This window comes from Drosophila subpulchrella, chromosome 2R (assembly GCF_014743375.2).
Source record: "Drosophila subpulchrella strain 33 F10 #4 breed RU33 chromosome 2R, RU_Dsub_v1.1 Primary Assembly, whole genome shotgun sequence".
Classification (NCBI taxonomy): Eukaryota; Metazoa; Arthropoda; class Insecta; order Diptera; family Drosophilidae; genus Drosophila; species Drosophila subpulchrella.
Genome location: NC_050611.1, coordinates 1,874,332 through 1,890,358, shown reverse-complemented (window position 1 = coordinate 1,890,358; position 16,027 = coordinate 1,874,332). Strand labels below are relative to the sequence as shown.

Genomic DNA, 16,027 nt, shown 5'->3' with positions numbered 1-16,027 from the left:
CTCCAGCGCCTATTGCTTCTTATCCACTCCCCTCAAACACCTTACCCCATAGAGCTACCATCTAAATAAACAACAACTAAATTACACTTGTGAAAAAGGGTTCAAGCTATTAAGAGTAATTAGCCAAAACTTTTTGAAATTGAATGTCGAGACTAGATTTTAGTTCTTAGCCAACTGGGAGAAAAACCTTTTATGTAGAAAACTCAGAATAGAAGGCAATATTAAATATTGAAAATATAAAAAATAAAACCATATTGATTGATGATATCTGGAAATTGTGTCTATGTAGATAGCTAAGAGTTATTAGATTAGAATAGAATGCTTATATACATAAATATATTAATTTGTATAAGAATACCATAATTTTTTAAATTAAAGATTAGTCGTATTCTGTTTAATCGGGCTGAAAAAAATGTCATCCAACCAAATTAGGTGGAAATTGATTTCTGAGTCGGGTTAAATAGTTTTGCTAACACTTTTTTTCTTAAACCGAAGAAGCTAGATCCAAACTTGTTAAAAAAAAGTTTAAAAAGAAATGCCAGCCTGCGTGGCTTGATAACTATGAATAGTTTCTAAGGTATGTAGTACATAGTGGCTCCCAATTTATCTGAGTGTGGCAACAACAAATTGCCGAGCGAGATGCTTACCTGCCTCTGCCGCTGCCTCTGCCTCTGCCCGCGGCTCTGTCGCAGCACTGTCGCGTCTGCGCCGCTTTCTGCTCTTCCGATGAGTTTCGAACACAACTAAATCAGAATTTTATTCAGTTTCAATTGTTTAGCGAGTGCGGATCGGAGTCGAGTGCGCGGGCAGCGAAAACCAGCCAAACCAAACGAGACGGGCCAAAACAAAAAATAAATAAATAAAAACCTAAAGCCCAGAATCAAATATATAACATAAAACAAGAAACTAAAAGTAAATTGAAACTAGGTGTGTGTTTAAGGGGCTTTCTTGTCATTAGCCAAAATTGTGGAGATTTGCAAAGTGTCAAAGCGCAACGGAAGTGCCGTTATATTTGCTACATTTCCCAGCATAATTTACCTCGCCCCAAAAAGAAAAGATGAAAGTCGGCGATACAATCTAACAATTTTCACCATCAAACATTATATTATTCATACTACTTGGAGAATTCTGTGCCGTCATCTTTTTATTAATCATCAAGATTCTTAGCTTAATTGTTTTTTTGGCAACTATGAAAAAATAAGTTATTATTGTTTTAGGTAATTTCGGCATTGGTATGACAAATGCTGGATTTACGCATTGATGAGCACTTTGTCATCAGAGTTTTTAATTATCGGGCGACTTCAAAACTTTTGGTCGAAAGGTCACAGGCACCTGTGCAGTGAACTCTGACGTCATCGCCTGTAAGAAGGCTCCGTAGCGCTTGGTTGGTCAGGTTATTGACTCTCGCCCTCCCTCTCCCACTTGAAGTTACAGCTTAGACCCATCATAATTATGTGGATTCGGCTTCTTCCGCATACGCAGAATCTTAAGCCGTCCCTTGCCCGCGAACCCATAAATAAAGCCGATCTTGGCTCATTTTTAACGATCTGCATATTTTGGCAACATAATTAACGGTGAAAAGAATGTGAAAAGTAGCGAATCGTAACGCGAAAGCCAGAAACAAAACGAATAAAAACGAAAAAAGAAAGATACACGCGACTGCAAAGAAAGGCGGAAGAAAGAAGCAGAAGGTTTCTACGCGCCTCGAGCGAATCTCCATCTCTCAGTTCGAAATCTCGCGTCCATCCCGTCGGTGCCTCGAGCGAATCTTCTGGCCAGAAGAAGCCCCGGCGAAACCGCCGATAATGCAAAAAGGGAAGTGCCAAAAAAAGCGAGTTAAGTGAGAGCAAATCTAAAAGAAAGCATCATCATATCAGATTGCGCCGCTGGGGACTCAAAGTAATCGGTCCCAATGATCGCGATTAGCGATAAAACGCTCGGAAAGCGATTAATGCGCTTGCAGGTAGCATTTCTCCTCATCGGTCTTTGGGATTCCGCAAGTGCTCTCACCGTCGATAACCAGTTGGTATCCGCACGAAATGGTAAGTGAAATATTGGGAAACAAGGGTGATCTATCACTGTGGACGGTCGTCCACATAGTGATGAATTACACCGGGAGTGTGTGAAGGGAGGTCTTTATGTATAGATTGTCGAAAAATTGCAAATTTTCTGTTGTGGTTTGACCAAAACGAGACATAAACCGATCAAAACGTATTGTTAAGGCTTATCATAAGTTATGATTCATAACATAATTGGTTCAGAAGAAATTCCGTTGAAAACATAAAAAGTCAAATAAGAAGAGTTCACATATTTTGATAAATATTTCCATGGGAGAAAATTTCTTTTTAGGTAAGAAGCTAAAAATCTTAAGTGAAATTTTGAAATAAGTCTTTATTAGATCTACTATATGCATATTGTGTTTTCGTCACAGAAATTGCACGAGTTCTTATTTCGTCGTGAGTGAATTTATTTTTGGTGAGCTAAAAATTAGATGGAATATGGCAATTTACCATTAGGTCAAGGAAGGGCCCAAATAATGGATAGTAGTAATTGTTATTGTCGGCAAATTGTGTTTTTAGTTCCATAGATTTCACTTAATAATTTAACATTTTGAAGCATTGAATGACAGTTCAGATGATAATAAACACCATTTAAGCTTAAATACTCGTACAATTGGTCGTAAAAACCGGCTTAATGCCTTTTTAGAACTTGCTTTTTACAAGCATTGTGCGACTGGGAAAATTTGTACATTATGGTTTTTTAAAGAATGGTTTTAGATACTAGCCTGTGTTATTGACCCATTCTGGCTATCGTGATAAAGTAAGAAAAATAAATATTAAACATTTAATTAGTACTGAAGTGTACTTAATTACGTCAGTTAGGTGATACAAAAAAATTACTCACAATTCCGGAAACGTCTTCATCAGAGTAATTCGGGGGTGGGTTTGTTTGCTTGACACTCCCTACAATAGATCCCTCCCTAAAATAAATCTAATTGTCATTACCTAGGAAATATTTTAATATATTCTAAATGAGATAATTTCTTGGAAAGAGCATGCCAATCTAACTACCATAGGCTGGGGGCCAATCCATCAAGCATGTCAGACCACAGACACCGCAGAGCAATGTGTTTTGTTTACGGTTTGACCTTTTTGAATTATTCATGCACTGACAAAAATTCTATGGGTCACCCAAGTGCGCCCCGCCAGCACGCAAAGTTAATAAAATTCAAATTCAAATCCAAATGGAGAACAAAGCCCGCGAACAATCGAAAAGAGACAATTGCAGAGTCAATAAAACTAACCTACCGTAGAGTGGACGAAGTGGAGCACCAGCGTTGGCCTTGAAAGTGCAAGTGGGGTGACGCAATTGTTTAAAAGGAGCGAGGGGGGGGGGGGATTACTTAACTACCAGTCGAACCTTTTGCAATTTCGATCTTACATTTACCATCTGGCATCGACAGACTGCTTCGAGCGGATTGCACTGGAGGCGATGCTGCCATTTGAGAAGACCTTCCGCACCGAAGACACCAACTCGCTGAAGATGTGCAAGGAGAAGTGCCTGCAGGCGGGCGAGAAGTGTCAGGCCATCTCGTTCGGGTGAGTCTTCCTCCACCTGTCACCCCTTGATTGCCCAATTTCCACCTTATGTATATAAGTTTCTTACTTTTTTGTTGGATTTTTTCAGTGTTCATCGACGCGGAAACGGCACTTGTCAGTTGTCATCGGAGCAGTACGGCTCCGGGGGCGGCGGGCGTCCGGGGGGCGTGATTTTCGATCCCGACTTTGATCTGTACACGCGCAAAACTAACTGCTTCGACTTGAGCGACAACTCGATTGCCCCCGGTCCACTGCCTGTGCCAGGTCCCAGTGCCATATCGCCTGGACCGACGCCACTGGATCTGCCGAACAGGCCTTTGGATGTGGGCAACACGCCCGTGCTGGTGGTAAACCCAACGCCCCACACTTCTGGGGGTCCACCACCTCCACTGGGACCCTCCCTGCCCCCGCCTCCAGGTGTGGGCGACCGCCTGTACTTCTCGCACGATCTGTACCCCCTCTACAAGTACCCCACGCTCTACGAGAACAACTATCCGTCGCCCAACGAGGAGGCCTACATTCCCGGGGGCTATGCGGCCAATGCCCCAGAGGTGGATGAGCGCTATCGACCGCACTATGGACCCATAGAGCCGGCGGAGGATGAAGGCATCAGGCCCACGCCCCACAGCCCGCCGAGACCCATCTTTGGATTGGGCTACGGAAACGGTTACAGCTACGGGTCCCCGGAGAGATATACACCGCCAACGGTGAGGCCATCGAGTGGTTCTTCGGAGGAGCGACCCAGTTATGCGGCTAGGCCACCTCGTCCCACCGCCGACCGTCCGGAATATCCGCCCGGTCCACCACGTCCCACGGATGATCGCCCGGAGTATCCTCCTCGACCACCACGTCCCACGGATGATCGCCCGGAGTATCTTCCTCGTCCCTACGACAGTTCCACACCGTCCTCCTATGGACCACGCCCAAGTCCCAGCTATGATCCCCATCGCGAGCCTCGGCCGGACTACACCAATCGACCAGATCCACCAGCAATGTCGCCACACGATGGCTACGGAATGAACGGACCTTCGGCACGTCCTCCACCTCCTTACGAGGGTTCTCCTCCACCACGAGATGAGTACATCCGGCGGAACGGCAGTGCCATGAGACCAGGAGATGGATACGGAAGCTACGACGATGACAAGACCATTGCCACGTACTTTAATCCCGATGACTTCATGCAAGGAAATAACAGTAAGTACTAAAGGGATGATTAGCAAAGAATTAGAATTTGGATGTTAGTATTTTATATCACAGAATTTCCATTAACACACCATATAAATGTTATAATGTTTTTCAATATTTTGTCTATGTCTCTAATGAATTTGATGTAGAACCTGACCTTAAAAATTTTACAACATTTTTAGTTTTAAGTTAATTAGAGATCATAACCAACCAAGTAGATAACTCAAGACAAGTTAAGAGCCTTTACAAAACAATGCCATTAATAAATATGATGTTAGTTTGGATTATTTTGAAACGATATTCACCAATTTTAACAATTTAGAGACCAGTGTATACTTTTTCGATTTGTCATGTTTCCTTTGAAACGCCTTTAAAAAGTACAAGTTACCTACATCTTGTTTTTAATTCTTAATAACACATTGACGATATTATAATTATTTATGTCGGTCTATCATTAAAGGGATTTTATTGGGTTTTGGGTTTGGCTAAGAATATTTATCTCTTCTGATTATTTTAAGCAAAAATCACAAAGAAAAATGTAAACATTATATATTTTCAGAACGACCCATGCTAGGTGATAGAGATCGGGATAGGGACCGCGACCATATGGGATATCCTATGGATGAACTTAAGGGTAAGTAAATCTGTGGTGTTCCCATTCCTCGTTCTCCCACCTTCAACTAAATCATGGATTCGCTCTGCCCCCGAAGCTAACCTTCTAACCCTATAGACTGGCACATGTGCCTATAACCCTTATAAAGAGGCAATGACACGGGTCACTTGAGAGTTGCAACAACAATAAAACAACTAAAATTTAGAATTAACTTGGCGCACAACTAAAACTCATTAGCTTTCGGGGTCCACGCCGACAGACTGGTCAAGTGACAGATGACAGACCCCCGATTGACCCACATTCCCTGGCTTTTATTTGCGTAACAAAACTAAACCCATTAGCCTGGCATAATGCTCATCGGATCCGGGGTCTCGGGGGTGAGTGGGCGGTTGCAGTAAGCATCGGTATTATTCACAATCGCATAACATATACAACGGAGCCAAAAGCTCCACTAACTAACCCACCCACCCACAAAACGGTATAATAAAAAACGCTGTGGCCAAAGTTTTGATAAATGGCAAGCGCAGTAAATTGAAAATGGTACAATTGGGGTCACCCACATGGGATATTTAGCTTACTCGGTTCACTTTGATCATTTTGCAAGGAAATGTTTTAAGTTCTTAGGTAGATATTAAGAACCAATGCAACACCAAAAATTAACAATAGATTTGTGTGTGCTGACTCCGAATATGCACACAAAAAAAATTGGTAAATTTGAACAATGCTGATAGTTGAGTAACTATAAAAAATTGTACTTTACTAAGAAAAATGGTTGTATATGGGATGTTTCATATCAACCCGGCCACTCCCGTTTTTATTTCAATTTTAAGGCTCCACAGTACCACCTTGAGATCAAATAAATGTATTTTGTATTTTGTAAGCCATTATTAACATAGTTACGTTTACGTGACGTGTGTTTTTTGTTATTGCAATAGTAAAAAGTTGATAAGCTATAAAAAATAGTTATCTTAACGCAAAATCTTCCACACAAAAGTATGCAGCAATAACTTTACAAATTTCCTTTTTCTTTTTCCCAACTAGGTCTTACGACTCGTACACTTATAGTCCCAAGTCGAAAGTTCGAGTTTACTTAAAACATATGTTCTGTAAAGTCTTTAACATATTTCTTCACTAGCTGGAAGCGACTTTTAAAAAGTGCAATTTAAAAATAACTTTTTTTTTATTTTCCTTAAAAATTACCTTGCCATCTTGACGTATCTATGTATTTAGTTAATAACTGTATCAATTTTAGACGTATACAATTACTATAAAACAATTTTATAACTATATTTTATGGGTGGGCTAGCTACCAAAAAAGTTAATTAACTTCAATCAAACTCTTTTTTATACGCTTACGTATTACGTAAGAGTAACTATTTAATGGATAAAATTGACAATTCGATGGTTGGGGACTATTATTGGTCAGTTTACCAATCGATTTTTGTGAGTGGTTAAGAAATTTTCCACCTTGTGCTAAGAACTACATTTAATGGTCTAATATTGTACTCTGTGCAATCAGTTATTCGTAAGTCGAATTTTTATGTTGGAAATCTTTTTCGTATGAGGATAAATTATATTATTTATTAAACATTATAATTTAAAATAAACTAAATAAGAAATTGTTTACTTAAAAAACCTTTTTACAAAGCACTTCATATCTAATTTTTTTGCGCAGAATTCTTTCTAATTCATAGTAAAAGCTATAATACTATTACTCAACAACTGAAATGACCTTCGCATTGAAGCCGGTATCAGGGTAATTACATTATTTATGCAAATATAATTCCTCCAAATTTTCCGGTCTCTTCGGTTAATATGATCTCATTGCTTTACAGAAGAAATTGAGTTGTCAAGTGCAGAAGATTTATAACATTTCTGAAACTGGCGAGTCAGATCATCAAAGAACGATTTGGGTTTGGATTTCGGCGCGACTTCCTTTCGGGGTTTCCAAGTGTGACGGAGTGGAGTACATGAACCCAGCGGGTGGTGGTGACATAAGCCTACTGAATACCATACGCTACCAAATGCCAAAAGAATCCAAGTTCAAATGCCAAACTTGATGACGTTGCCGCAATTAATTGTGTTTCTGAGGTGGCGTGTTCGCTAGTTAGTTAGCTTGCTTATATTTGGCGTGGGACAGATCGTAATTTACACTTGGAGATTGGGCTACACAGATCGCTGGGAGGCGGAAGCGAACTTCGCTATATGTATCTCCAGTTTTTGGCGGTTCTATAGGGTTGTGCAAGATCGGAATAGAACAGAACGGAGTGGAACTGCACTCAGCATGCACACTCCTCTGGCAGTCATTGTATGCAAATGCCAACACAAAGTCGGTGCACAAAAACCACCCACAAATGCGGTTCGAGTTTGTAGCACCACCACGGTGGTTCACCGCCTGACAGCAGTGACATTGATTCAGAAACGGAAATGCACTCAAGTCGGCTGCTTTGGGTGGTTCAGGAGGGGTGATATGATCGTTGGACTCATATCTGTGGTCAGGCTTGATTGGGAAATGCAATAGAACCATGAGAATATGAGCACTGTTGAGAAACATCTTTTCAATAACAAAAGACTTAGGCAAGGAACTTGAATGTACAGGACAAACGTCCCTTGGAATTTAGTAATACAGCTAAATTTCTTTAAAATCTTTTTTGCTTTAGATGTTAAGTGTGTCACACAACAGGGCTATATTAAAGCTTTTAATTTTTTACTTAATTTTTTTATGTAAGAAAATTGTCTCTAATCAAGATTAACTATAACCATTTGGTTGTTGGTCAAAAAATTGATTTACTACATTAAGAAAAATAAAACAGCGTTGTTCATGTTATAAAAAGCGTATTAAAGACAAATGCATTTCTTCAGAACGTATCCTTTTAGATACATCTATAAAATCCCTATATTTTAAACAAAACAAAAACCAGAGTCACGGGAGATGGTTTAATATGTATCTAGTTGGATGGTTGCAGTACCTCTAACAAGTTAATATGATAGTAAGAGTTATTGTATTCCAAAAAACCTCAGAAGCACATAAACACTCCATCCTTGAGCTAAAAACAATTTAACAACTAAGGTAGTCAGCCATTATTCTACTTTATTAGCCCATGATCAGGCGGGTAACTGTTTAGGTTCAACTTTCCTAGTACCTCATTAAGACCGCTCTTATTGAAACGAAATAATAAGCGCCGTATCAAGTTGCGGCATCCTTGAGCGAGGTCTGTTAACGGTTGGCTGCCCCCATCAGCATCGCATCTCGCAGCGATCTGTACCCTCGTATTTTCATCTGAATCATCGGCGAAGATAGCCATCTTCCACCGAAAAAAACACCCACTGAAAATGCTCATTATACCGGAGATCCAAGGCTTCTGGGCAAAACGAAGTGCTCTCCGCGTGGCGTCGGAAAAAAGAATCCACTGAATGCGGGAGTACAGGTAATTTTCTGATTTTCTGAGCGTCGGAGCGAAAAGCTCCCGGCTCAGAAGCGTAGAAGCGAAAAGCTCGAAAATCGCTAGCGATTTTCTAATGCCGTATAAAACCGCAAGCTTGACCACAGCCGCTGTTCATTCGCGATTAGAATCGCCAGCGCCGCGCGTCGAAAAAATCGTCCGGAAATCGTGTTCGCGTCTCCGTGTCCTGGGTTCGAGCGGGATGGCCATTTGGCCCATTGTTTCGAGCGCTTGACATTGCACAGAAATTAATTAGCCCAGAACGCTAATTTAGCCATTACGTAATCACATAAAAATCACCGCTTAGTATAATAATCTCCCGAAAAATATGAGGAGTATCTGTGGGCTCTTGCCACTGCTGCTGCTTTTGTGTCGCGTCTACGACGGCGGATCGAAGTTCGTTAGTCCTACGCGACACACCGATCTCAGCAGCACCATTATCGTCGTGGAGGATGCCAAAGGTAGGGGACCATGGTTGCAGGTCATTCCACTTGGGACGCAGGCCCAGCGCTCGACCGAATTTCGGAGTGCGTATTAAAGTAATTTGCATAATTTCCAACGTTCTGCGTGAAAAACACTCTGTCTTGGCTGGCAATTTTCCCGGAGATAATCTTCGGTGGAGTACACGGCACCCAACATGACTCGAACATAATTTACTCAAAACGGCAGCGGATGTGCCGCAAAAACGAAAACAACAGCGAAAAACAATTCGACCCGTAAGAAAAACAGAAACCGACTTGGACATAAATGCACTTGAACAAAAACATGTTGCTCCTCGTAATCAATTTTACAATTAAAGTTCTTGGTGGAAAGTTGATAAAGTAAAATGTCTTTTGTGTTTAAGTTCTCAAGAAATTAATTTACAATTTTTTATGTAATTTTTTTGAGAAAGAATGGCTTTACTTTCATTTCAATTATTCCTAATGTTAGGTTGATTTGTTTGGAAACTGTCATAATGATTATTTTAACACAAAAGAAAAGCTAAAATTACCTTTTTCACTTAAGTTCATTATAATTGCCTTGCTATTGTTTTTAGTAATTGGTGTCATTTGTATTTGAGCTGCAACATAAATGGATGCTTGTTTCTTTGAGTTATACATTTATTATAATTTTATTATATTGAGATATTAGGTAGCTGCAATCTTCTCGCCCTTTGAGGCAAATACTTAATTTTTTCAAAGTGCAGACACCCATGAAGTAACACAGCCCCGATCTTGGGTTCTGTCCTCGCTTCACTGCCTCCAAACGTTGAATGGTCGATACTTTTCCGCCTTTTTTCGCTGCCCCCAATTGCGTAAGACGCAGCTTCTGCAACTGGCACTGCAACACCCACTTGATCTCCTTTTCAGCCTGCTTCCGGCGAGTCCTGGCCGGAAAGAGGATAGCCCCCCACTTCGTGCGTCGCTCCATATCCTGCGAGCGCGTGGAGGAGTGCATGCGGGAGTGCGGACGGGAGCGGCGATTCATGTGCGAGGGCTTCAACTACCGGCTAGATCCCTCGGGTCACGGCCAGGGCGACTGCGAGCTGGTTGAGATGCCGCTGGCCCAGATGGACCTTTACTCCAGTCCGGATAGGAGGGACGCCAACCTGCTGAGGCATCCCGACTATGACTACTACGAGAGGGACCGCAATGCACCGAGCAGCTGTCGTCGCAGTGCTTGCCAGGATTGCTCCAAGGGTCCGGTGAGCAGCCAGCCCGTCTACTTCAAGCCCAGTGGCGGCGGAGGAGGATTTGGAGATAGGGATCGGGATAGGGATAGGGATCACTATCGCCCGCCGAGCAGCACGGCCGTGGATCACTATCGCGGTCCATCAGGACCTCCGGGCAGCTCCTACGAACACCGACCGCCCTTCTCCTCGGAGTTCCATGGCTCGCACAGCTCGCATAGCTCGTCCTCCTCCGCATCCTCGTATGAGTTCTCCTCGCATGGATCGGGTTCTAGTTCGGGCTCCAGTTCTGGATACTTCGGCCACACCCCGCCCAGCAGTTATGGCGGCGATCATCCCTACGTAGATCGTCACGATCCCCCAAATTATCGCCCCGGCAGACCAGATCGCTGGGAAACTTTGCCAAGTAGCTCCGGCTACGACAGCTCCGCGTACAGACCGTCACGTCCGGAAACGGACCGCATTGACAAATACCGTCCACCTTATCGTCCTGGCTCAGACTTCTCTCCCTACCGACCGCCCAGCCGACCGTCTCACAACTACCTCGATCGAGATGGCGCAGGACCTCCGGGTCCTCCAAGCTCCTACAAGAAGCCCAATAAATTCGTGCCCTATCTGATTGGTGGCGAGGACAACTGGGGACACTACGGAGGCAGTTACGGCGGAAACAGCAAGCACTCCTCCTCATCCTCCTCTTCGTACTGGGGTCTTACTGAGTCGCAGCGGCGCAAGGATCAGCAGGACTTCAACTACTTCCAGCTGGGGGCGCCACACCGAGAGTCCAACTCGGTGCTAAGTTATCCGGGATCTGGTTACGAGGAGGATTACCCTAGGCGGCGCAACGATTACCGTCAGCAGTGGACACGAAGGCCGGGACAAGATGGTGAGTGGTTCGAGAAACTCGGATAAGTTTTTCAAATATACAAGTAAATCGAAGATAAGTACCACACTATTATATTTAAAAAAAATTTAGTTTCCAAACTATATATTACTAGTATTCATCGAAATATTAGTAGAAGTACACCGAAAAGTGTTAAATATGCAAACAGTAAAAAAACTTTGGGGCTATAACCGCACTTTGTATTTAAGATCTAAAGTACTAGTTGAAACGATTAAAACGCCATTTGAGGTTCCCCTAGCTTAGCCCGCGTTTTTATACTATAGCTATGTAAAGATTTCGATAGATATACTCCTATATATTTTTAATCAGGATCACTAGCCGAGTCGATCTAGCCATGTAACGGGTATGTGATAGTCGATGGCATCGACTATAGCGTTTTGTTTTGTTTTTTGTATTTTTTAGTAAACATTTTGGTAATCAGTATTTTGTGTGCTTCTTTGTGTTTTTATCTTCAATTATGGAAGAACGCGAGCTTACCCAGAGGAACTCCAATAGGTTTTTACTTGTTTCAATAAATACTTTTAGATTTTGAAACCCAAGCTGCGATTACTTTTTCCGCAAACAATACACTATTATACATTTCTAATACAGAGGAAAAATAATTATTTATAATATTCGAATATTAAAAGCTTTTACGTTATATAAAATAAATAAAGTATATTTTCTAATTAAAACGCAAAAATATATTAGAAAATAAATTTGTTTTGATTTCTAATATTTCTGTTTGTGTACACTAAACTGAGCTACTTTGTAATCTACACACACATTAGAATGCTCGGCCAAAACCAGCGAGGGATTCCGACTACACAAGACGGCAGTGAAGCACGCCTACAACGTGCCCACCTTGACGGAGTGCGAGCGCCTGTGCTCGGATCAGCGGCCCAGCTTCATCTGCCACACGTACAGCTACCGGTACAACCAGGCGGGCAGGGACAACTGCATGCTCTGCGACCGACCCATCAACATGCTCGACTACTACGTGGACATCGAGCCGGATCGGGACTACGACATCTACTCTATGGCGGACGATATGGACGTGTGCAGGCAGCCCCCGCCCCGACGACACGACACCGCTGGTCCCAATCCCGGACCTAGCACCGCCCTCTCGGATCCGAGAAATGCACGTAAGTCAATTTAATACTTACTAGCACTTCTTATCTATGTACCTCTATTAGCTTATAAAAATGCGCAGAGAAAATTATGCCGTTAAGTGCGACATATGAGGTGCACGTATGGGGGTCAAAACATTATGAAACGTTTAAAAAAGCATGAGTTAAGTTTATTTTTATGAAGCACTTTACTTGTAAAAAAACCATTGCTTAAAAAAACCAAAAATTTCCTAAATTTAAGGTCATATTTAGCCTTATTTAAAACAATAAAATTGTTGGGCAAGTAAAAGTCTTAGGCAATAAAAACTAAGAATTTACTAAGACGTAAATGCTTAGAGCCCAGTCGCGGAATCACTCGGCACTTTTATTTAGTTATTTTTAGATAGATTATGTTTGAATTTTAAAGCTTTTTTATATAGTTTGAAAAATACATACATGTCAGAATAATTTAGCTTAAATACTTTTATTAATATACACAACAAAATTAAATTCTTTGTTTTTAGAAGGAATTATTGAAATATGTATTAAAAAGATACAAATAAACAGACTCAGAGTTAAAAAAAACATAATTTTGGTATATTGCCTCAATATTACACCCAAGATCTTAAAAAGTGTTTGACTATGGTAATAAACCTTTTTTCTATGTGTATGTAATTATTTCACTAATTTATTTATTTATGAAATGTTTGGCATAATCCTTTTAAATTAAATTTCCATTTCCAGAGTGCTTCTTCCGAGCAATCGATGCCACGCGCTTTTTCAAATCGATCGTCCGCGACTCGCTGACCGTGCGATCTGTGGGCGAATGCGAGATGGAGTGCATTCGCTCCACGAAGTTTACCTGCCGGGCCTTTGCCTTCCGATATGGCCAGCAGCGACATGCTGGGGTCATCGACAACTGCCAGCTGAGTGATTGGCCGGTGAGGGACATGGACAAGGAGCGTCATCTCATCCTGGACGCAGCCTTCGACATTTTCGAGCGAGCGAGCTATGGACATGGATGCGAAATTCAGCCGATTGTGGATGAAAAGCACAAGAAACGTGGGTTGCCTAGGATTGTTTTGCTCTTCAAGAAGTAATATGGAAATTTCTTATCTTAGTATGCTACTTGGGTTATGGATCGCCGGCTAGATTGCTTCCTCCGGCCATCAAGAAGGTGATTTCTGTGCCCTCGGAGATGGCCTGCAAGAAGGAGTGCATCCGCTTCCGGGAGACGACTCCTTTCAAGTGTTTCGCTTTCAGCTATGGGTGAGTTATACGAATATTCTTGTCACCAATGTAACTGAAATCCGTTCCACAAACCAGCTCCCATGCCAGCTCCTTCAACTGCGAACTATCCGATCTGGATCAGACCGAATTGAAGCAGGATGTGCACTATGCACACACCAAGGATCGCGACTTCTGGCTCTTCGCCTGGAATCCCTTCGACTGGACCTGCCGAGACAAGGTCAACACCATTGGAGGATCGCGGGTCAACAATGACCGGCGCATGGACATCTTCCGGGAACCGGGTAAACTCAACCTACTAACCTGTTGCACCTCGATCCAAGTGTAAATAACCGGTTCCGGCTGCTCTAACCGGGCAGCGGACTAGCATTAGTTGTGTATTACTAGCATTAGAATTTGTGTAAATTAGTTTGTAGCGGAGAATGTTGTGTAAATAACGTTTACTAGCATGTACAGCGGCCCCAGTCCCAGAATAACCGAAAGACGAATCCCCCAAAAGCTACTAACCGATCGTTTTGCATGCCACCGTTTTCGAACTCGATCCCGACTTCCACCCCCAAACCCCGTGCTCTTGACCTCACTAAACCCGCTTCTTGTCCGCTAAAGGCGACGTGGCCTGGCGCCACTACACCGTGTCCGGAAAACCCTGCCGCCGGAGCAGCCCCTGTGCGAAGAATCTGATCACGGGCTTCTACTCCTGCGAGACTGACGCCTCCGAGGTGGGCTCCTGGGACTACTGCTGCAAGGCGGACCACCCATGCGGCTACAGCAAGGGCTTTGATTATCCCTGGTAAGTAAATAGAGGTTCTGGTGATCCCATTTTTAGGTTACAGATGTCAACACCCTATAGTATGTTATGATATATATAGGGCCGTTTTCTTGTCCTGATGTTATACTTATGCCTAACAAACGAAGGATAATTTAAGGCTTAAAACATATTTTTAGCTTACCATGAGTACGAGAAAACGACTTTTAGTCAGCACACTGCATTCAGCGTATTTAGAATAAATCAAAAATAATTTCTAAAATTAAAAAAACTTCCGTACCAGCCAAAGAAAACAAAATAATATTGTATTTTAAAATTATTATTTAAATAAGATTTGTTATTTTTTACTTACGGATATAAAAGTTAAAGTATAGGAAACTCTGCATAAAAGTAAAACTTCTAATGTTTTTAATAAGCAGTTACTTGAAAGTGCTATTTTGAAATCATGAGAAACTCGAGCCACTTCTTTAAAGGCCAATGATGAGTGTCTTCTAATAATTTTGGCATAATTTTCCAGGTGCTTTGTGGGCGACGAATCGGACCAGTGGCGCAAGTGCAGCGATCGGTACTTCCCCGGCAAGAACGGCACCCAGCCGACGCACTCCCACCTGGGATTGCCCAGTGGCAAGGAGAAACAGAAGCATCCACATCCTCATCACTCGCAGCCGGCGACGGCGGCCAGCAGCGAATACAGCCAGCATCCACCTCGACCGGGCGGATTGCAGAGCCTCAGTGACTTTGCCGCCGCCCGTCTGTGGCCCGTGACCTACCTGTACAGTGAGGGCCCGCCCAATGCCACCGAGTTCAGCAACTTCGTCGACTGCAACAAGGAGTCGTGCTAGTGGTGCGCAAATCTAGATTATGAATAGCTGATTAAGACATACTTGTGTACAATAGATACCCCCACACTCAAAACCCCAGAAACCCCAAGAATCCCAGGCAGATCTACTCCAACCGAGTGGACGTTGTCGTTGTGATCATCATTGAGATTGGATACCATTGTCGTCAGAATCAAGCGAAACCAATTAACTTATTAACTTAACTCCCCTGAATGCATCCATAATGACAGCTTGCGTGCAGGCATTCTTTGTACCTATAAGCTGAATTGTATGTATTATTAATAAAATTAGTTTTATGAAGAAAAAATGATCATGATTATTTTGGGATAATTATTGTATATTAAGCGGTATGATTAAAAAAGAGGACAGTACAACTGAATGAATCAAATTTAAATTTATAGAATTGGAATTTTTCAACTCAACGGACGCAAATTGAGAATGATCTTTGCCTTTCCCTCTCATAGCTCCTATCGATAATATCATCTAGTTCCATCATGCTCGGATCCACGGGGGGAAATGCATTTTATTCCAAATTTTTGATTTCTTCTCAACAAATTTTTTTATATCCTCCCAAATTCTGGATCCGCCACTGAGTTCAATTAGGAAAACGTTAATCTCTTGGATTCTTATAAGAATATATTCCTGCCATGGTGGGGAGTAAGCAAACGTGGCTTAC

General features: G+C 42.3%; 1 protein-coding gene across 4 annotated transcripts; it reads left to right on the top strand.

The window, feature by feature from the left end:
* The first annotated feature begins 807 nt into the window (after positions 1–807).
* On the top strand, positions 808–15,575 carry LOC119549938. Of its 4 annotated transcripts, none has more exons than XM_037858319.1 (13): positions 808–927; positions 1,429–2,042; positions 3,464–3,599; positions 3,688–4,793; positions 5,344–5,418; positions 10,190–11,392; positions 12,181–12,534; positions 13,243–13,560; positions 13,620–13,767; positions 13,825–14,030; positions 14,353–14,536; positions 15,030–15,356; positions 15,434–15,575. In XM_037858319.1, the coding sequence occupies exons 2-12, from the start codon at positions 1,913–1,915 to the stop codon at positions 15,352–15,354; spliced, it is 4,185 nt and encodes a 1,394-aa protein (XP_037714247.1). In that variant the 5' UTR covers positions 808–927; positions 1,429–1,912; the 3' UTR covers positions 15,355–15,356; positions 15,434–15,575. The 4 variants fall into 4 exon arrangements, with proteins under 4 accessions (XP_037714247.1, XP_037714245.1, XP_037714244.1 ...); XM_037858317.1 differs by having other exon boundaries at positions 15,410–15,575; XM_037858316.1 differs by having other exon boundaries at positions 15,030–15,575.
* The last annotated feature ends 452 nt before the right edge of the window (positions 15,576–16,027 follow it).